Raw genomic sequence first — 21,730 nt, forward strand, 5'->3', positions numbered from 1 at the left:
GTGATTTTCAATTCTCAATCCTTAAGAGCTTCTTTCTAATCTTTCGTTAAAATTCTCATGATGACAGACTTAGCACACATTTGACAAAAATTGAAGTTAACAAAAGTAAGCATGTAAGGTATGGTAAAGGATACTTCCTTATGAGTTTCTTATAAAATCAAGTCCTTCTTAAATAAGGACCAGAAATAGTCCATAATTTATATTCTGAAGAATTTCTGAAATTTTTGAAAATAATTTTATTTATTTATTCACTTATTTTTGGCTGTGCTGGGGCTTCGTTGCTTCCCAGGCTTTTCTCTAGTTACGGAGATCATGGACTACTCTCTAGGTGTGGTGCACAGGCTTCTCATTGCGGTGGCTTCTCTTGTTGCAGAGCATGGGTTCTAGGGCACATGGGCTTTGGTAATTGTGGTTTCTGGGCTCTAGAGCACTGGCTCGCTAGTTGTGGCACATGGGCTTAGTTGCTCCATGGCATGTGGGATCGTCACAGATCAGGAATCCATGTCTCCTGCACAGGCAGGCAGATTCTTTACCAATGAGCCACCAGGGAAGCCCTCAAAATTTTAAATCTCATGATATCCTCAGAATATTTATGAATCATCAAAGTAGCCACTGCTGCTGCTGCTGCTGCTGCTAAGTCGCTTCAGTCGTGTCTGACTCTGTGCGACCCCATAGATGGCAGCCCACCAGGCTCTGCCAGCCCTGGGATTCTCCAGGCAAGAACACTGAAGTGGGTTGCCATTTCCTTCTCCAATGTATGAAAGTGAAAAGTGAAAGTGAAGTCGCTCAATCGTGTCTGACTCTAGCGACCCCATGGACTGCAGCCCACCAGACTCCTCCATCAATGGGATTTTCCAGGCAAGAGTACTGGAGTGGGGTGCCATTGCCTTCTCCAAGTAGCCACTACTTGACACTAACTAATTGAAAGGACCTATGAGATTCTCATAAGGTATTATAAAGGTATGGACTACCCTGGTGGCTCAGTGGTAAAGAATCCGCCTGCCAATCCAGGAAACGTGGGTTCAATCCCTGGGTCAGGAAGATCCCCTGGAGGAGGGAATGAAAACCCAATCTAGTATTCTTACCTGGGAAATCCCATGGACAGAGGAGTCTGGCGGGGCTATGGTCCATAGTGTCACAAAGGGTTGGACTTGACTTAGTGACTGAACAACAATGATGAAGGTATGGTGCAGCAGGAGAAAGATGGCTCCTAAGCCCATTTTTTGTAACACAGGATATGCTTTGTCTTCTCAGTGAGAACAGTCAAGATACATGCAAGATAACCTTGGTCTCAGGGGTGCCAGAGGACAAGTTTACTGAGAATCTTTGATATTTAATGGTCATATAGCTGAAATTAGGCTGCATGCCATCAGTGCAAACCATCAATCTATACATTTTTCAATAAACTAGACAGGCTAGTACAGAGTGCCTCCAAGGGCTTTAAACAGCATTGTATAAAGCTTGTACATTTCATCCCAAACTTGACCATGGAGACCAGACTTCCAGGCATCCCTGGAGTTAATCATACAGACTCACTGCAAATTAATCCTATCGTTGATCAATTATTCTTTCTTTTCTAAGTGTATTTTTTTATCATCTTGGTAAATAAATCTCTTGTTTTTCCTTTAATGAAATAACTGCTACCAGGACAGTGACAACAAATCATACTCTTGTTTATTGAGCTCCAGTCTTTGCCAGGCTCTGAGCAAAGCACCTTATGTCCAATACCTACCTCATTTATAACTGAGGTTGGTGCTGTTATTCCAGTTTTACAGATGAGGAAGGGAAGCTTAGGGTTTTGGCTTTCCTCACATAGCTGTTTGCTTTAATGCCTCTTCCTTACTTTGTAAATGTGTAGCTGATGGGTACCATTTAACAAACTTGGGATACCAGTGAGATCACATTCATTACTCAAATTAACCACAGCCCCTGAAAATATGAGAATGTCTTTCTTTCTTCCCTTACCAGCCCTGTTCCTGTGGGACATGTAGGAACTCTAGGGTTGCACCTGAAGTCTAGAGGAGTACATCCTGTGAGGAGTGATGAAGATGAAGGAGTAGTAGGATGTGAAGCTCACCTTCTCCCACAAATAGAGGAGTACATCCTGCCTCCTGCACCGAAGAAAGATAATGGAATGCTAGGCGCATTTGTAGGAAGTCTCCCTTTTTTCTTGCTCTTCATGTTGTTGCTGGCGTATAGTGAATAGTGAAGTCACTCAGTCATGTCTGACTCTTTGCGACCCTGTGGACGGTAGCCTACCAGGCTTCTCTGTCCACAGGATTCTCCAGGCAAGAATACTGGAGTGGGTTACCATTTCCTTTTCCAGGGGATCTTCCCGACCCAGGGATCAAACCTGGGTCTCCCGCATTGGAGGCAGACACTTTAACCTCTGAGCCGTCTTACACTGAAACCTGGGCACCCAAACCAGGCTTTTGGATACCCAGCAATTCCAAGGACAGTAGAGGAGCCACTTCCTGAACTGAGGCATAGGTTTGCCCTGGCTGGGCTGGTAGTAATTACCAGCAGCACTAGGGAAAGAGGAGAACACCTTTCTACCCGGCACTTCACTCCCCTCTGCTCGCTCCATAACACAGGAAGCCTGATTGCCCAGTGTTTTGGCTACCTAGTGATTGTGTATTTCAGTTTTCATCTCCCTGGCCTCTTCCCCAGACAAGCTGGCAGAACTGGAGCAGCTAATTGGGGGAGAACTGAAGGTAACCTACAACTGAGGGGGTGTGACTGGATGGGGTGGGGACTACACTGGATTCTTTTCCTGCTAACTTTATCAGGGCCACAGTAACTAGCCCATGTGACAGGTGTCACCAACTTTCAAGTTCCAAAACGGATCTCAGTTTCCTTCCTCAAAGAGGAAACTTCGCAGCCCATTGAAACTTGATGTGCCAGATGGATTTGGGAGCACATTGGCAAGACCCAATCTGTCTTCAGAACCCCTAGGTCAGAGGTTCCCAAACTTGCTGAGTTTAAAGTACTCTTAGTTTGCAGTGGCTTTTTCATAGCAGCTATAGGCCAAAAGAAATGCCTAATAGTTCCATTTATGAAGTAATTAGGTCTAAACAACTTAATAGGTATTTATATCTTGAGAGCTTGGTCACCTCTTAAAAAGATAATAAATACTTCCTATTAATGCACTTGTCAAATATTGCGACTTTTACAAATTGAAGGTTTTTGGCAACCCTCTGTTCTCAGGTGATAGTTAACATTTTAGCAATCAAGTATTTTCTAATTACGGTATGTACATTACTTTTTAAAGATACAATGCTATTGCATACTTAATAGTATATAGTATAGTATAAACATAACTTTTATGGGCATTAGTTATGTTTATGCTCCTTGGAAGAAAAGCTATGACCAACCTAGACAGCGTATTAAAAAACAGAGACATTACTTTGCCAATAAAGGTCCATTTAGTCAAAGCTATGGTTTTTCCAGTAGTCATGTATGTATGTAAGAGTTGGACTATAAAGAAAGGTGAGTGCCAAAGAATTGATGCTTTTGAACTGTGGTGTTGGAGAAGACTCTTGAGAATCCCTTGGACTGCAAGGAGATCCAACCAGTCCATCCTAAAGGAAATCAGTTCTGAGTGTTCATTGGAAGGACTGATGCTGAAGCTGAAACTCCAATACTTTGGCCACCTGATGTGAAGAACTGAATCATTGGAAAAGATCCTGATCCTGGGAAAGATTGAGGGTGGGAGGAGAAGGGGATGGCAGAGGATGAGATGGTTGGACAGAATCACTGACTCTATGGACATGAGTTTGAGTAAGCTCCAGGAGTTGGTGATGGACAGGGAGGCTTGGCGTGCTGCAGTCCATGGGATCGCAGAGTTGGACACGACTGAGTGACTGAACTGAACTTATGTGCATTAGGAAACCAAAAAACTCACACTTTGTTTTGATATTTCTTTTAAATAGCCGTGCAGTTACTTACTAATTGGATGTGTGTACCTTTTGAGGATCACAAAACTTCTCACACATTCTCACTTCTTCTCACACATTCTCACTTCTTCTCACACATAGCACCTATTGTTTTTTGTTTTTTTTTTTTTAATCACAGCCAAAATCCACCTTCTGTGTAGAACTACCTAATAATGAAACTGAATGACCTTCAGCTCATAGTTTGTGTGGTATCCAACCAATGTGATGTATCAATGAATTTCTCCCCAAATGTAGACTATCCAACACATCTGTCATGAATTGGCTGCAACACCTTGGGAAGCTAAGCTGCTAGTTCCTTGCCAGGAACTGGCTCTGCCCTCTTCCCACATCAGTAGGTGTCCAGCTGCTCTCCTGCTACATAACTATTGGGGCAAATCAGTGTTTCTTTCAGAACAGCAACAAAACATATGCTCCAAGCAGAGTCCAAATAGAACTGTTGTACAAATTTCAAAAGGTGCTTGCTTTTGCGAAAAGGACATTCAAGTGCTGGCTAACTAGAAACTTTGCTGTAAATGTGTTTGTTTCACAATCATATATTAACTTTGTGATGCTGCTTCATAATTGGAGGTATGGCCCATGGATTCCCAGTTTCTAGTCATTCAGATTTCAAGTTTCTCCTGTTCTGCGTTTTCATTTACCCTCTTACTGAATCCTGTTCTATACCAAAATCTTTACTAGGCATTATGAAAGACAGAGGTTAGATCAAAATATTAATAATATGTGGGGCCCGTCCGCAAGTCTTGAGAGGGAATCAGATAGGCATACTAAAACTTCTAATAAAATTACAATATAGTTTATTTAATTGCTATAATTGAATTCTACCTAATTACTGAGAGTCTATAGCAGCTGTGTCTAATGAAGTGGGAAGTAGAATCTAGGGAGCATTTTTAGAGGATGTTACAGCTGAATAGTGTGTGTTAGTCACTCAGTTGTGTCTGACTATTGGTCGGGAAGATCCCCTGGAGAAAGGAAAGGCTACCCACTCCAGTATTCTCGCCTGGAGAATCCCATAGACAGAGGAGCCTGGTGGGCTACAGTCCATGGGGTTGCAGACAGTTGGACACAACTGAGTGACTAACACTTTCACTTCATATCTGAATAGAATAGGAGTTTGCCTGGCAGGGGAAATATTAGGTATAGCGTTATGGAGGCATGAAAAAGCCTGTATGGAGAATGACAAGATTTGGTTTGACTGAGGAATAAGCTACATGATAGGTGTAGTGGCCAAAGGCATCGCACATTGAGTTATATTTATATGTTGGGTTATATTAACCCTAAATTTCACATCTGTCCCTTTCTTTCCCTTCCTTTTGGCACCATTCTAAAGCATGATCTTATCATTTCTTAACCTGGTCTAATGTAAGTAGCGTTTCTCCTGGCCTTTATCCCTCCATTTTCTCCTCATCCTACCCCTAAATCTTGTACATATACATTTTTCTAGGTTTTTCTCTGTGAAGTATCGGTCTAAAATCTTTTTTTTTTTTTTTTTTGAATATTGCTTCCTTTATTTAGCGCTTCTCTTTCAGTAAACTTTAAAAATAACTTTATTTATTTATTTATGACTGTGCTGGGTCTATCAAATAGTTTAAATATTTTAGCCTAACATTCAGTGCCTCATGACACGGCTATCAAGCCATTTCAAGTCCCATTTCCCTCTCTTCCTTTTTTAAATGGTGAACTCTGCCCTACTGGCAAGCTCATTATTCCTTATTTATGGCCCTAGGTTTATTTGATTCTAGGCCCTCACTCACTTTTTTGTTTTCGTAGGGTGTCTTTCTTCACCATCTTTGCATGTCCCTAAAAGGCCAGCCCTAATACACTTCACTCGTCCTTCTCCAGGCCTCTCTCCCATCCACCAACACACCTACCCAGAAGAAATTTGCCTGCCTGCCAACTTCATGGGGTCGCTAAGAGTTGGACATGACTGAGCGACTTCACTTTCACTTTTCACTTTCACGCATTGGAGAAGGAAATGGCAACCCACTCCAGTGTTCTTGCCTGAAGAATCCCAGGGACGGGGGAGCCTGGTGGGCTGCCGTCTCTGGGGTTGCACAGAGTCGGACACGACTAAAGTGACTTAGCAGCAGCAGCAGCCAACCTCAAACAGCATATATCTAGTTCATCTTCCATTAGAGCTGTTTGTATATCTCTTATCTTCATTATCTGCACCAAAGAACCTTGAGGGCAAAGGCCATTTCCTATTGATCTTTGTGACTTGTCATTATCTCATTGTACATAGTCTGTGTTCAGTAAATATGTCCTAAATAAAAAGTTTTGCTCACTTAAAAATGTAAACATTTGCCACTTTAAATAATGGCTCTTTGAGTAAATTCAGACCCAAGATAAGAGAACTGATAAGATAAGGGGAGTAGAGATTTTCCACATGAGCTGTTAACTTTCAGGCCCTGCCATCTGCTGTTTTTTAGCAAATATATGCACATGATTTTACCTAGATAAAGATTTTTGACATTAAAATATCAGTTTTAGTATCCTGCAATGTTAAAAATATGCAACATGACTACATATTTTGGTTTAAGGGAGTAATTTAGGGAGTTACTTGAGCAGTCATCTTATTTCACTTATTTTTACTGTTTTCTTTTGAAGAGAAAGCATGGGTGAGAGCTATTTATTTTGAAATTATGAAAAAGTAGCTATGTTTTTTTAATTAATATACTTATTTTATGGTGGTATTTCAGTCTTAGAGTTGAAATATTTTCCTTAGTGAGGATGTTCCCTAACTGAATAGAAAACAGCTTAGGTTTTTCCTTATGTACTTTAATGAGACAAGAACATGTTTGAATACCACCTCAGTGTTGTGTTCTTAGAGTAGATTTACAGTCTGTATACTTGTCATATCATGTCATCTCTGAAGAAGGCATACACATGATTCTGGACAGCTCTGGGGTACCTCACACATTTTGATGAAAAGGAGGTAGAGGAAAATAATCAACCTTAGTTTCAAACATTAAGTCCAAACACAAGCCCCTGCATCATGGAGATTGCCCAGCGTTTTAGGAAGAAATAGTCTGATCTTACCTTATAGGTTCAAGATGCCACCTTTCCCTTATTTTGCTTTCGCATAGAAAGGATCCCAATTCTGACATCACCCATTAGATTTCCAAATTACTTTGATTAGGACTGGAAAATACTCTTCCACAATTTCCTGTTCCCTAATACATGGCAGACATGTTGTCGTTCAGTCGCTAAGTTGTGTTCGACTCTTTGTGACCCTATGGACTGCAGCACACCAGGCTTCCCTGTCCTCTGCTATCTCTTGGAGTTGCTCAGACTCCTGTCCATTAAGCCAGTGATGCCATTCAGCCATCTCATCTTCTGTCACCCCCTCTCCTTTTTGTCTTCAATATTTCCCAGGACATAACTAATCTGTAACAGTATCTTTCCTACTAGTCAGATTCTTGTTCCAAGTGGTAACTTCTAATTGACCATATTTGGCAAGTGAGATAAAAACCTCCTTGCCAGGTTATTGCATCTAGAGGTCTCAGTATTATATCACGTTGCCTCCCAGTACAAGAAATACACAGGAGATGTTTGTAGAATGCTCTTGGTAATTTGGTTAGGCTGGAATTAGAAGGGCTGTGTCCTGCTGTACATTACCTTATAATTGTGTGATCTTCTGAATTAGTCTGCATTCTGATTTTAGGAGTCAGCTGCTTTCCTTGACACATTTTTCAACGTAGACAGCATGTAAGATTTTCCCTTAGGAGAATTTAGGGTTTTTCCCCTCTTAAAAGCTTAAAATACAATATTATTGATTGGTTTATTTTCAATAAACCTGTCACCAAAAGTTAAGGAAGCCTTAGACTTCATTGACATATCTGAAAGTGAAAGTTGCTCAATCATGTCTGACTCTTTGCGACCCCATGGACTATACAGTCCATGGAATTTTCCAGGCCACAATACTGGAGTGGTTAGCCTTTCCCTTCTCCAGGGGATCTTCCCAACCCAGGGATCGAACCCAGGTCTCCCGCATTGCAGGTGGATTCTTTACCAGCTGAGCCACCAGGGAAGCCCAAGAATACTGAAGTGGACAGCCTATCCCTTCTCTGGTGGATCTTCCCGAACCAGGAATCAAACCAGGGTCTCCTGCATTGCAGGCAGATTCTTTACCAGCTGAGCTACCAGGGAAGCACAATTGACATATCTAGTGTGTCTAAAAACAAGGAAGCTGATAGCCATGATTAGTTTTGTACTTGTCAGACCACACTCAGTGTAGAATATAGCATTTAATGTGATAAAGATGATACAGGGACTCCTATATATTTTTCTGGTATATGACCAACAGATGAAGGAACAAGACATGTTTATCCTAGAAAAGAGAAGCCTCAAGGGAAGTCAGTTACCATCTTCATGTATTAGTTGGCCTATTGTATGGAAGAGAATTGTTTCTCATTGCCATAAATAAGACCGGTGACTAGAAGTTGTTAATTCAGTGAAATGTCCCTTGGAAAAGGGCTCCATAGTCAAATAAATGTGACATACGCATGTGTTGTGTTTGTTTTCTGGAGATTTCAAATATATATTAAATACATAGTAAGAGTCCTAAAAAGTCATACAGTAAAAGATCTTTTTGCATTTGTTAATCCCAGCATTCCATAAACACCTTCCTCAGAACTAATTTTCTAAGGATCTCCCATTTGAGTAGTGGTTTTCAAACTGTGGGGAGTGGGCCCAGCAGCACCAGTGTGACCTGGGCTCTTACTTGAAATGCAGCTTCTTGGCTCTACCCCAGCCCTGTGCAATCAGAGACTCTGGGAGGTAGGCCCAGCAGGATGTGTGATAGTAAGTCCAACAAGAGATGCTCATGCAGCTAAACTGAAAAGCACTGGCAGAAAATTCTACTATTACTCTCCAACTCAGCAGCACCCTTTTATGTTCTAGGATTTCTTCTAATGATTTTTTATGATTCTGTGATCCATTTTTATCGCTACTTAACCCTTCTGAGGCACAGAAGGAAGGAAGACATACCATAGTTTTCAGTGTACCCATCTAACTTGTATCAATTTGGATATTTTAAAGAGTCCTAAGTAATGAATCTGTATCCTCTATAAAGTCAAATACACACTTCTAAAATTGAGGTAAACCTTAAATTCATTCCTGTTGTTGCCATTTTTAAGCGAATATTTACTTATTTTCATTTAACTTCAAAATGTTTTTTTCCCCCCAAAATTTGGCCTTTTTTTCCCCTTAATTTTCTGAAGGATCTATTATGTACCTTGTCACATGTCAGAGGTCTTTAAGCTTAGGGTATTTTCTAATTTATTTGCTCTAGCAGAAGATTAAATTCTGGTAGCATTCTATTTATCTTTTCAAACAAGCATGACCATTTTAGACAAATGTAATTGAAGTTTAGTTTAAAATGAATCTGTACATAAAAATTATTTCCCACAAGTGTGCATTATAACCATTGCCTTATTTTACTGGTATCATGAATGTGCATTTTGAATGTTTATATGAAATGCCTCTACAAGTCAGAACAATTTTCTTTTTCTGAAGGACATCAAAATGGGGTTAAATATATTAACATGTCAAAATATATTCAAGCTAAGTGCATTTAGAACAAAATGACTATTAATATTCTTTGGAATGAATTATGGCCAAATTTATCTTAATTTCTTGATAGTATTTTGTCACCTCTTCTTTTCACATGAGTAAAGGTGCTTTGGGTTTACATAATTAGGTCAATTGGAGTTTTATTTATTTTTAGTTAGGGGTAACAAAGACTGATAGTCCACAGACTGGATTTTTATTTCATTGCTGCTATCCACCAGCAGAATGCCTGGGGCGTTCTCTTACAGTAATGAATGCATGCATGTACTGGTTTCATTATTGCTATATTTAAACACCCATGGTTGGCAGGAATGTGCTAAAGTCTGGATATAGGATAGTTCATTATGTCACTGTCCCTGCCCAGGGCAACTGCCACTGAAAGGACACACATGATGAGGAAGACAGCAGATGGATGGGGTGGTTGAGAGCCGAGTGTTACTTCCTTGCTGACCTAGAGAAAGAGGTTGAGGGTGTTGGCTATGTTCTCTAAAGAGCGTCTAGCAGACTTCATCTTGTACAGTAACTTTCCACGTGTACTTTTAATTACAATTTTATGCTTATTATTATATCTCTTTGTAGTTTTTCTCACTGGAGAAAAAGCCAATTCAGTATTAAAACGCTACCCAAGAGCGAATGGACTCTTCGAAGAAATAAGACAGGGCAACATTGAGCGTGAATGCAAAGAAGAAGTCTGTACATTTGAAGAGGCAAGAGAAGCTTTTGAAAATAACGAAAAAACTGTGAGTATATTGGCAGTCTTTTAAAATATTCATAGATTTGCCTACCTTTGTGATGTATATTTAAAACCTGCATTCCCAAACGTGTGCGTTGCTATCAGTTAAAAACTAGCCTCTCAAAGAGCTAACTCTAAGTGTGGTCTCTAAGAACACAATGTGGGTCAGAGGTCTCGGTCCACTTTCCTGTGTGCTGATCTGTGTTTGAGAGCTCCATTTCCATAGGACCCTGCTGAGCTGAGTTTGATCATCCGTGCAAGGGCTAAGTAAGCATGTTTTACGCAAGGCTTTGTCCAGGAAAGTTGCAGATACCATCATGACCCTACCATGCTTGATCACAGAGAAAGTACAGAGAAAGCTGATAGACAGTGACGCTGTTTTAAAACATTTTACTTCTACCAGAGAAAAGACATATCAGAACTCCCCTCCCCATTCTGACAATGGTGTACATTCTTTGAAACTGCTTTACAGTAGGAAATGATGTTTCAGAGAGGTAGGTATTGTATAAAGATCCACTCCTGTATGCTGCTGTGAAAAAAACACTACTTGAGAAACAAGTGGTGTGGGATGTGCTCAGGGGACATCAGATAATCTCAGGAGCAGTGGATGCAGAAATTTTAAAGAAAGATGATGTGGTTTCTTGTTAGGTAAGGAAAGATCCAGGGGCGAAGAGGAAGGAATTCAAGGAGAGATGAGCAGAGAGGCAGTGTTGCTAGATTTCGGTGCGCACAGCAAAGGCAAAATCAGTGTATAAAGTGATCAGTTGTGAGCGTCAGGGTTTTTAACTCTGAAGTCCCACAGGTAAAAACAGGGAAAAGAATACATCATCTATCATGCCATCATGCAATCACAAAACACTCTTAGCTTTTAAATTTATTTCCAGCTTTTTTATGTTGTATCTGCTTACTCCTTGTGGGTTTTTTTCTTCCCATACTTTTTCTTCTTATAAAAGTAATACATGTTTATTGTAGAGACATTGAAAATATGGTAAAACATAAAAATGAATAAAATTACTTGAATTTTTAGTACTATCAGTTTTATAATTTTGGTATTTATCATTCTAGCCTATTCATAGTACATAGATAATTTTAATAACAATAAGATTATAGTATAAATAGTATTTTGTAGCATGGAGTTTCTGATAAAACCTGGCTCATGTACTTAAAAATTAGGTTTTGATATTGTGTTTTTCCAAAAAAGTACAAATTTTAGATACTCTACTGTGGTTTTCATAAAGCTAGTGCCTTTTCATCCTGCTTTATCATGTTCCTTTAAAGGAAAGGTAAGAACTTTAGTGGGAAGATACTTTGACACTACGTAAAAATGTTCTGTTCTCCAGCAAACTTCTACCCACTAGTTTTAACATCTGCTATTGATAGTTCTTGACTGAATCAATGAAATTCTAGTTTAACATAATGCTAAATGGTGAGTTTCTGACTCCATCGTTAAGTGTACATTTGTTAGCTGGCAGTCTACTATGCACAAAAATTTTCCCTTGATCTATCTCTTTCATAGATCATTTTATTCTGTGAGTTATAATCCATTACTGTCAGTGTTTTGATCAAAATATCTTAAATTTGGCTAATGGAAATTTCTTCAAACCAGCTTCTCTGTCTCTTTGACATGTCCTTATCATTTTTGTTTTTTTTTAATGTTTTGGCTCAGCAAGGTGCTCCAGGATACTGTTGTACTTTGCCTGCCTGCCCCAGTCTTGGCATTGGTTGTTTCTCTGAGGAGCCTTGCTTGCTTTTAGTTAGGAATAATATTTAGAAACCAAGATCTGGGAGCTAGAGTGTTTTCATTGCTGTCAGAGTATCATTGTTTCTGGATGTTCCAACAACAGAGCGAGGGAAAAAAATGATACATGTATATGCATATAAATGTGTGTGTGTGTATGCACGCACACATGTCTGTGTGTGTTAGGGACCTGCATATTCATCCTGCTAATCTCCAGTTCCAACACCCCTCAGGGTTTCTCTTTTCCCCATTCTGTATTTGTATGTGAAATGTAAATATTCTTCATAGATGTTCTTCCACAGTGAGAAGCCTGGCTGTCAATTACACCAGTATATTAACTCATTTGCCCAGTTCTACAGCACACATACAGTGGTTTTATAATTTTAATGCCCATATCATAATAGGGAGGGAAAAATGTTTATGTTCATCTATCTGTCCCTTCTGAAAGTCATTCTGTATGTATTCACAGAGCTTACTCTGTTTAAGAAAATCTTGACAGGACTTCCTTGTAAGGATATGTCACCATTTTTTCAGCCGGTCTGTTGTATTTTGGCGTTAAGTAGTTTTCACTAGTTTTACAATTACAGATAACGCCATAGTAAATCATTTTGCATGATAGGAAGTACATCTTCAGTGTAAATTCTTAGAATTGGATTGCTTATCAAGGGTTGATGTGTGTATAGGTTTGTTAGAATTTGCCAGAAAGCTCGTAATGTTTTACATTCCCCCCAGATATTTGAGAGAGTGCCTATTCCCTCACAGTCTGACTAGCAGGGTGTGACATGGTATCTTGGTTGTGTTTCAGTTTACAATTCTCTTATGAGTGAAGTTGTGTATTTTGCCATGTATTATGGTCCATTATTATATCTATTTTGTGTGTTGTCTTGGCCTTTTGTTCATTTTTTTTCTATCATATTTATGGTCCTTCCCATGCCTCCCCACCCCGAATTTTTAGAAAATATATTAGAGATACTAGCCTTTATTGGTGATACATTTCAAATATGTGCTTGCAATTGTCATTTATATTTTGACTTTGCTTATGGGTTTTACTTATGCAGTTTTTTTCATTTTCATTGTAGCTATACATTAAGCAAGTAGTTTATTGAATCTAGATTTTTAAATCATACTAGAAAACCTTCCTCTTAGTCCCTGGTTATAGAGGAATTCACACAATTTCTTCTAATATATTTGAATTTTTACATTTAGTCCTCTGATTCCCTTAGTTTATTCTTGGGTGTGGTGTGACTTATGGATCTGATTGTTTTGCACGTAGCTATCCAGTTGTCCAAACACAATTTGTTACGAAATCCTTTGCCCCAGTGATTTTAGTTACCTTTTACCATAACCCAATTTCCGTGTGTATTTAGTGAACTTCAGGATTGTTCATATTCTAGTCCACTGGTCCATCATTCTACTTAAATGCTAGTCCACACTGTTTTAATTATAGAAGATTGTTAGCATATTTAATATAAATTACAGCTAGTTTCCTTTATAAGCTTTTTCAGTGTTTTGTTCTCATATGCCTATTTTTCCATATAAATTTTAGTATTAATGTGTCTAGCACAGAAAGAAGTCATTTGTCAGTGTTTTTATTTGGATTTCTTTCAGTTTGTAAATTAACTTAGGGAGAACTAACATCTTTAAGGTATTAAATCACCCTCTCAAGAAGAGATTTCTTTCTGTTTGTTGAAATAAGGAAAGTTTTACTGTTTTCAGAAATGTTTTATTGTTTTCATCATACAAGTTTTGCACATTCCTTAGGTTGGTTCCTGTTTCTTTGTTGCTGTTGTAAATGGGTTGTTCTTTTCCATGAAAAATTCTAACTGATTATTATTTGTGAATGTGTGAGCTATTGATCTTTTTTTAAACCTCATTGAGTTACATACAATTAACTGCACGTATATAAACTGTACAACTTGCTAAGTTTTAACATACGCATACACCTATGAAACCACAGTGAAGATAGTAAATAGATTCATCACTCCCAAAACCCCGTTGTAATTCCTCCTTCCCAGCTCTCCCCATGAACAAGACCACCCCCAGGCAATGATTCATTTGATTTTTGTTGCTACAGATTAGTATATATTTTCTAGAGTTTTCTATAAGTGAAATCATACATTATGCACTCTTTTGTCTGACTTCTGTTACTCAGCATAATTATGTTCAGATGTATCCATAGTTCACATAACAGTAGTTATTTTTATTGCTGAGTAGTATATCATTGTATGTATATGGACGTTTGAGTTGTTTCCGGTGTGAGGTTATTACAGATGAAGCTGCTATGAATATTCATGTACTGGGCTATTGACTTTTTAAAATTAATGAACCATATATATTTATTTTGACTTGAATTCTAAGAAATCCTATGGTCCAAGTTAAACTTTCAAGGATGCATTAGATTTTTAAAAACTTTTTATTTTGAGATAATTATAGATTCTTAGAGAATTGCAAAGATAACAGAGAGAGGTCCCACCAGAGCCTTTATCTACTTGGCCCTAGTGGTTACATCTTCCATAATAGTAGTGCCATATCAAAACCGGGAAAGTGACATTGGTACTACCTGTCTGTATAGTTCTGTGCCATTTTATCACTTGTGTAGACTCCTGTAACCACCACTACAGTGAAGATGCAAAATTCTTTCATTATTACAAAATCTTCCTTAATAGTCACATCCTTTCTATCACCACTGACATCCCTAACCTCTGGTAATCACTCTTCTGTTCCCCACCTGTGTCATGATAAGAATGTTATATAATTGGAATCATATAATATGCAACCTCTTTATATTGTCTGTTTACACTCAACATAATGCTCCTGACTTCATCCAAGTTCGGTGTGTATCAATAGGTCATTCTTTTTTATTGCTAAGTAGTATTCCATGGTAATGGACTTCCTTGGTGGCTCAGATGGTAAAGAATCTGCCTGCAATGTAGGAGACCTAGGTTCGATCCCTATGATGTATCACAGTTTTTTGAACCATTCCCTCGTTGAGGGTCACCTGGGTTGCTTCCAGTTTGGGGCTATTTCAGATAAGGCTGCTATGAATATTTATGTACAGGTTTTTATGTGAACATCAGTTTTTATTTCTCTGGGGTAAATCCCCAGGAATATATTTGTTGTATGGTAAGTATATGTATAGTTCTGTAGGCTGCTGACAGATTAATTTGTCATTGTATAAATGACTATTTTAAATTCCCACCAGAGCACTGTTTGAGTGGTTGTTTCTCTGCGTACTCTCCAGCACTTGGTGTCATCACTGTTTTTTTGTTTTTAGTCATTGTGATAGATGTGTAGTGATACATTGTGGTTTTAATTTCCATTTCCATAGTGGCCATAGGAACATCTTTTCATATGCTTATTTTCCATTTATATATTCTCTTCTGTGAAATCTTTCTTCCTATCTTTTGGTTACCTTCTGATCAGATTTTCTTGTATTTTTGAGTTTTCCGAGTTTTCTGTATATTCTGGACACAAATCTGTGGTTAGATATGTGTTTTGTAGGCTATTGATTTTTATGTGTTAATTATAGATCGTACTACCTTACCAGTGGCCTCTTTTGTTTCCTTCAAGGTGAGTGATGATGTCTTTATGGCTTCCCTCTCTGGCCCTTAATGCATGTCAGTGCTTCTCTATATCCTTTCTTGCCCTCAGAGACAGGATGCTGCATTTCAGCAATATTCAAAGCAAATCAAAGAAAGTCTTTCAGCAATTGCTTTGTGCTCTCCAGCATCACCTTTTCCCTCTGTAGAATCGTTCTCATTAACCTACCCACCTTTTAAGGGAAAAAAAAAAGAACTTTCTCTCACCCTCTTATCTCCCTCCAGCAATAACCTCATTTTTGCCTTGTCTGTACTCACACCCCTGGTGAGCTTTTCCTAGTTTGTGGCTTGAAATGTTAATGACTCCCAAATTTATATCCTGGAGTCCTGGAGAGTTACCTTGAAATGCAGACCCAGGTGACTGACTGCCTACTCAACATCTCCTCTTGGAATTGCCACAGCCTTTCTGATCTCAGTTGTTCGTTGTTTAGTTGCTCATTTGTGTCTGACTCTTTGTGACCATGGACTGTAGCCCACTAGGCTCCTCTGTCCACGAGATTTTCTAGGCAAGCATACTGGAGTGGGTTGCCATTTCCTTCTCCAGGGGCTCTTCCCCACACTGGGATCGAACCCATGTCTCTTATGTCTTCTGCATTGACAGGCAGATTTTTTACCGCTGGGCCACCAAGGATTGATCCCACTCTAATCTCAGTATATGGTAGCCATACATCCATCCGTCTCTTTGCTAAGCCCCAAACCTTGTTGCCACCCCTGACTCTTCTTTTTCATATCTACACTCCATCTACCAAGAGTGCTGGTTCTAACATGAAAATATATTCAGAATAGAACCATCTCTCAAAAAAAAAAAAAAGAACCACCTCTCAGCCTGTCTTCTTGGTACCACTTTACATCCAAGCCACCATCACTCGCTCATTCATATGATTTCTTGGCCACCTCGTCATTGGTCGTTCTCAAAACAGCAGGCTACAGTGATCCTTCCAAGTGTCTTCTCTGTAACAGCTTCCTGTCTTCCTCGATAAATGTTCAAGAGGTCAGAATCACCCACAGGGCACTGCACCATAAGTCCTCGTCTCTGTCTACTCCATACCTCCACCACGGCTGCAGGCACTTCTGTATTGTATCTCCTGTGACACATCACTCCTTGGTCACTTTCCTGTGGCTTCCTTGTGGCTCCATATACACATGTAGCACGTGTCCTGCCTCAGGGCTTTGGCACTTGCTCTTTCCTCTTCTAGGTGGATGTTTCTGAGCTCTGTCACCACGCTCCATCAAGGTCACATTCTCAGGGAGGAAGTATCCTACTGAAAGTTGCAAGCTCTACTGAAAGTTGCAAGCTCTTGCCCCTTCTGAGCATTGTTTTTCTTCCCAGCACTTATCAGCATCTGACATGTATTCAGGGTATTTGTTAACTGTTAGCTCTGACAGCAGCGTTTCTTTTCTGTATTGTTCATAGCTATGGTCTTTAGCATATGAAACAGTGCCCGTACATGCTAGGCATTAAAGAAATACTTGATGAAGTAATGAATGAATGTATTGGTGTATTATGAAGTCCATTTAATTTATAGGAAGTAGTGATCTCATGACTTTTGGCATTTGCTTTCTAGTCTTAGACTACCTGTGTGTAAGCAGTCGTGTGTGACTCTTTGTGACCCCACGGACTGTAGCCCACCAGACTCCTCTGTCCATGGAATGTTCCAGGCAGGAATACTGGAATAGGTTCCCATTTCCTCCTCCAGGAGACCTTCCCAACCCAGGGATCAAACCTGCATCTCTTGCTTCTCCTGCATTGACAGACAGATTCTTTACCACTGAGCCACCTGAGAAACCACCTGTAAGTTAACTGACTTTTTGTTTACTAAAACCTTGCACTCAGACCACTTTACACATAATTATTTTCCTTATCCCCAAATCTGAACTTCGTGAAGTTTAAAAGTGTGATTTCAGTAGAATTTTTTGTTGTTGTCATTGATTTTTTTACCTAATTGGGAATATAAGTCTAGTTGTGAGACAGTAGAAGTAAATGTGTTATGCTTCATGGTCCTCATTTTCACCAATGTAGGGATTTGTGCAGATTTATTCAGATGTTATCTGCTGACTGCCTGCTACATAACAGACACAGGACATTCAGCAGTGAATGTGCTGACCCTCCCTCCTGAGAGGAAAGGCAAGCACTCAGAAAAGCTCAGTTCAGTTCAGTCACTCAGTCGTGTCACTCTTTGTGACCCCATGGACTGCAGCACACCAGGCTTCCCTTTCCTTCACCATCTCCTGGAGGTTGCTCAAACTCGTGTCCATCGAGTCAGTGATGTCATCCAACCATCTTATCCTCTGTCATCTTCTGCTTTCAATCTTTCCCAGCATTAGGGTCTTTTCCAATGAGTTAGTTCTTTGTATCAGCTGGCCAAAGTATTGGAGCTTCACCTCCAACATCAGTCCTTTCAAAGAATATTCATGACTGATTTCCTTTAGGATGGACTGGTTTGATCTCCTTGCAGTCCAAGGGACTCTCAACACCACACAGTTCAAAAGCATCAATTCCTTGGTGCTCAGCTTTCTTGATAGTCCAACTTTCACATCCATACACAACTACTGGAAAAACCATAGCTTTGACTAGACGGACCTTTGTTGGCAAAGTAATGTCTCTGGTTTTTAATATGCCGTCTAGGTTTGTCATAGCTTCTCTTCCAAGGAGGAAGCATCTTTTAATTGCACGGCTGCAGTCACCATCTGCAGTGATTTTGGAGCCCAAGAAAATAAAGTCCGTCACTGTTTCCATTGTTTCCCCATCTATTTGCCTTGAAGTGATGGGACCGGATGCCATGATCTTCGTTTTTTTCAATGTTGAGTTTCAAGCCAGCTTTTTCACTCTCTTCTTTCACTTTCATCAAGAGGCTCTTTAGTTCCTCTTTGCTTTCTGCCATAAGGGTGGGGTCATCTGCATATCTGAGGTTATTGATACTTCTCCTGGCAATCTTGATTCCAGCTTGTGCCTCATCCAGCCCTGCATTTCGCATGATGTACTCTGCATATAAGTTAAATAAGCAAGGTGACAATATACAGCTTTGACGTACTCCTTTCCCAATTTTGAACCCATCTGTTGTTCCATGTCTGGTTCTAACTGTTGCTTCTTGATCTACATACAGGTTTCTCAGGAGGCAGGTAAGGTGGTGTGGTAGGCCCATCGCTTTAAGAATTTTCCAGTTTGTTGTGATTCACACAGTCAAAGGCTTTAGTGTAGTCAATGAAGCAAAATTACATGTTTTTCTGGAATTCTCTTGCTTTTTCTGTGATCCAACGGATGTTGGCAATTTGATCTCTGATTCCTCTGTCTTTTCTAAATCTAGCTTGAACATCTGGAAGTTTTCAGTTCATGTACTGTTGAATCCTAGCTTGGAGAATTTTGAGCATTGCTTTGCTAGCATGTGAGATGAGTGCAATTGTGTGGTAGTTTGAATATTCTTTGGAATTACCTTTCTTTGGAATTGGAGTGAAAACTGACCTTTTCCAGTCCTGTGGGCACTGTTGAATTTTCCAAATTTGGTGGCATACTGAGTGCAGGACTTTCACAGCATCCTTTTAGGATTTGAAATAGCTCAGCTGGAATTCTATCACCTCCACTGGCTTTGTTCATAATGATGTTTCCCTCAGGCCCACTTGACTTTGCATTCCAGGATGTCTGGCTCTAGGTGAGTGATTACACCACTGTGGTTATCTGAGTCATTAAGATGTTTTTTGTATAGTTCTTCTGTGTATTCTTGCCACCTCTTCTTAATATCTTCAGCTTCTGTTAGGTCCTTTATTGTGCCCATCTATGCATGAAATGTACCATTGGTACCTTTAATTTTCTTAGATCTCTAGTCTTTCCCATTCTATTGTTTTCCTCTATTTCTTTGCATTGATCACTGAGGAAGGCTTTCTTATCTCTCTTTTCTATTCTTTGGAACTCTGCATTCAGATGGATATATCTTTATTTTTCTCCTTTGCCTTTAGCTTCTCTTCTTTTCTCAGCTATTTGTAAGGGCTTGTCAGACAACCATTTTGCCTTTTTGCATTTCTTTTTCTTGGGAATGGTCCTGATCACTGCCTCCTGTACAACATCACAAACCTCCTGAAGCAGTTCTTCAGGCACTCTGTCTATCAGATTTAATCCCTTGAATCTATTTGTCACTTCCACTGTATAATCATAAGGGATTTGATTTAGGTCATACCTGAATGGTCTAGTGTTTTTGCCTACTTTCTTCAATTTAAGTCTGAATTTTGCAGAAAAGCTCACCTCTGCACTAGTTAACAGAATGCCAAGTGAAATCCTCTTTGTGGGCAAGCACCTGGACCTGATTTGGTGTCTCAGCTCTGCCACCTACTGACTATTTTGTTTCTGCAAACATTTCACCTTTCTAAGCCTCAATTTCAGAACGTTTACAAAAGGAGAAATTACACCTTTAGTGTTAGGTTTGGGACCATGCACTTAGCTTGGCACAGTGCCTGGCACAGGGAAAGCCTTCCGTAAATCTACTTTATTCTAGTTTTTAGGTGTTGAATTATAACCTCTGTATTTCAGAGTCTGTATTTGATCTGTACTATTGTCTTCTCTCTTTTCCTCTCTATGGGTCCCCCAGGGTGTTTGTATTTTTGAACTTCTGATCTTGAACTAACATGAAGAAAATAGTAGTAATTCTTTAAATGAGCTATTTCAGAGCTTTTCTTGACAAATTATATCTAGTTTATTTGTGCTTGACTTTCTAAAATGGCTGCCCTCAAACTTGAGCGTGCCTAAGAATCTGCTTGGTTGCTTCTCAAAACTGCACAGTCCCCCTCAGTGCCCAGATCTAGGTTGCTCATACAATTCCATAGCAAGAGAAATCAGGATTCCCTGGGGCTATGGCAAATTCTAGGGCTGTAGCAAGAGAATGGAAGATGAAGTGAAATCTGTTGTACTGCCATGTCATTTGTGTGTCTGACTTTTTTTTTTTGACCCCATGGGCTAGAGCTTTTTCAGAGCTCCTGCCAGGCTCCTCTGTCCATGGAATTCTCCAGACAAGAATACTAAAGTGGGTTGCCATTTCCTACTCCAGGGGATCTTCCCAGCCCAGGAGTTGAACCTGCATCTCTTGCGTTTCCTGCATTGGCAGGCAGATTCTTTACCACTGAGCCACTTGGGAAGCCCAGCAGCAAGTAAGGAAGTACTCAAAGTAAAGAGAGCATGTCCAAGGGACATAGGAGCCAACCTGAAGGAGCTCTCAGTGGCCAAAGCCAGAACAATGTGAATAACAATATATGTGATATAGTTTTGGATTATAACGTAAAGCATGTAATAAACACACGAGTCCATAATGATACAAATAAATGAATAAATAAATAGGTAAGAAGGGACAAATCTTTATTACACAAGAATTCTAATCTACTTATGTAAATACTCCCCTCTCCAGGAGGTAGAGCCTAATTCCCTGCCTCTCTTGAGGGTTGCTTGGACTTGATGATCTGCTTCCAAAAACTAGAGTATGGAAAGTGGGGGAAATACCTTACAGTGGAGAAACCTGGCAAACCACCACCTTGACTGGGTGATCAAGGTTAGCATCATCAGTAACAGGTCATGTTATGAGAATGGACTTCACCTCTGTGGTATCTTCCCCCTCAAACCCATAACCCCAGTGGAGTCATGAGAAAACTGCCAAAGACATGCAAATTGAGATACATTGTACAAAACACCTGACCCCTCAAAACTGTCAAGGTCGTGACAAAGAGGAAAAGACTGGAAAACTGGTATTCTGATGAGACTAAAGACATGTAATGATTAAGTGCAATGTGGATTGAATTCTGGAACCAAAAGGTCATTAGTAGGAAAACCAGTGAAGTCCAAATCCACTGTTAATAGTCATGGATCAATATTTGTTCATTGTAACAAATGTACCATCCTAATGTAAGAGGCTAATGTGAGGGAATACTGGGTGAGGGACACAGAGAAATGCTCTGTACTATCTTTCCAAGTTGGCTGTAAATCTAAAATTACTCCAATTTTTTTTAAAAATTTTATTTTATTTTTTAACTTTACAATATTTTATTGGTTTTGCCATATATCAAAATAAATCCGCCACAGGTATACATATGTTGCCCATCCTGAACCCTCCTCCCTCCTCCCTCCCCATACCATCCCTCTGGGTTGTCCCAGTGCACCAGC

General features: G+C 39.6%; 1 protein-coding gene across 2 annotated transcripts in view; it reads left to right on the forward strand.

Moving 5' to 3' along the window:
* The window catches only part of PRRG1 (proline rich and Gla domain 1), a 143,416-nt gene that overhangs the window by 71,196 nt on the left and 50,490 nt on the right, over window positions 1-21,730 (forward strand). For both annotated transcript variants that reach the window (XM_070784442.1, XM_070784441.1), the window contains one exon: window positions 10,104-10,264. In XM_070784442.1, coding sequence (XP_070640543.1) covers window positions 10,104-10,264 — 161 coding nt within the window. The remainder of the gene's footprint in view (window positions 1-10,103; window positions 10,265-21,730) is intronic.

The sequence above is a fragment of the Bos indicus genome, chromosome X, assembly GCF_029378745.1.
Source record: "Bos indicus isolate NIAB-ARS_2022 breed Sahiwal x Tharparkar chromosome X, NIAB-ARS_B.indTharparkar_mat_pri_1.0, whole genome shotgun sequence".
NCBI classification, from domain to species: Eukaryota; Metazoa; Chordata; class Mammalia; order Artiodactyla; family Bovidae; genus Bos; species Bos indicus.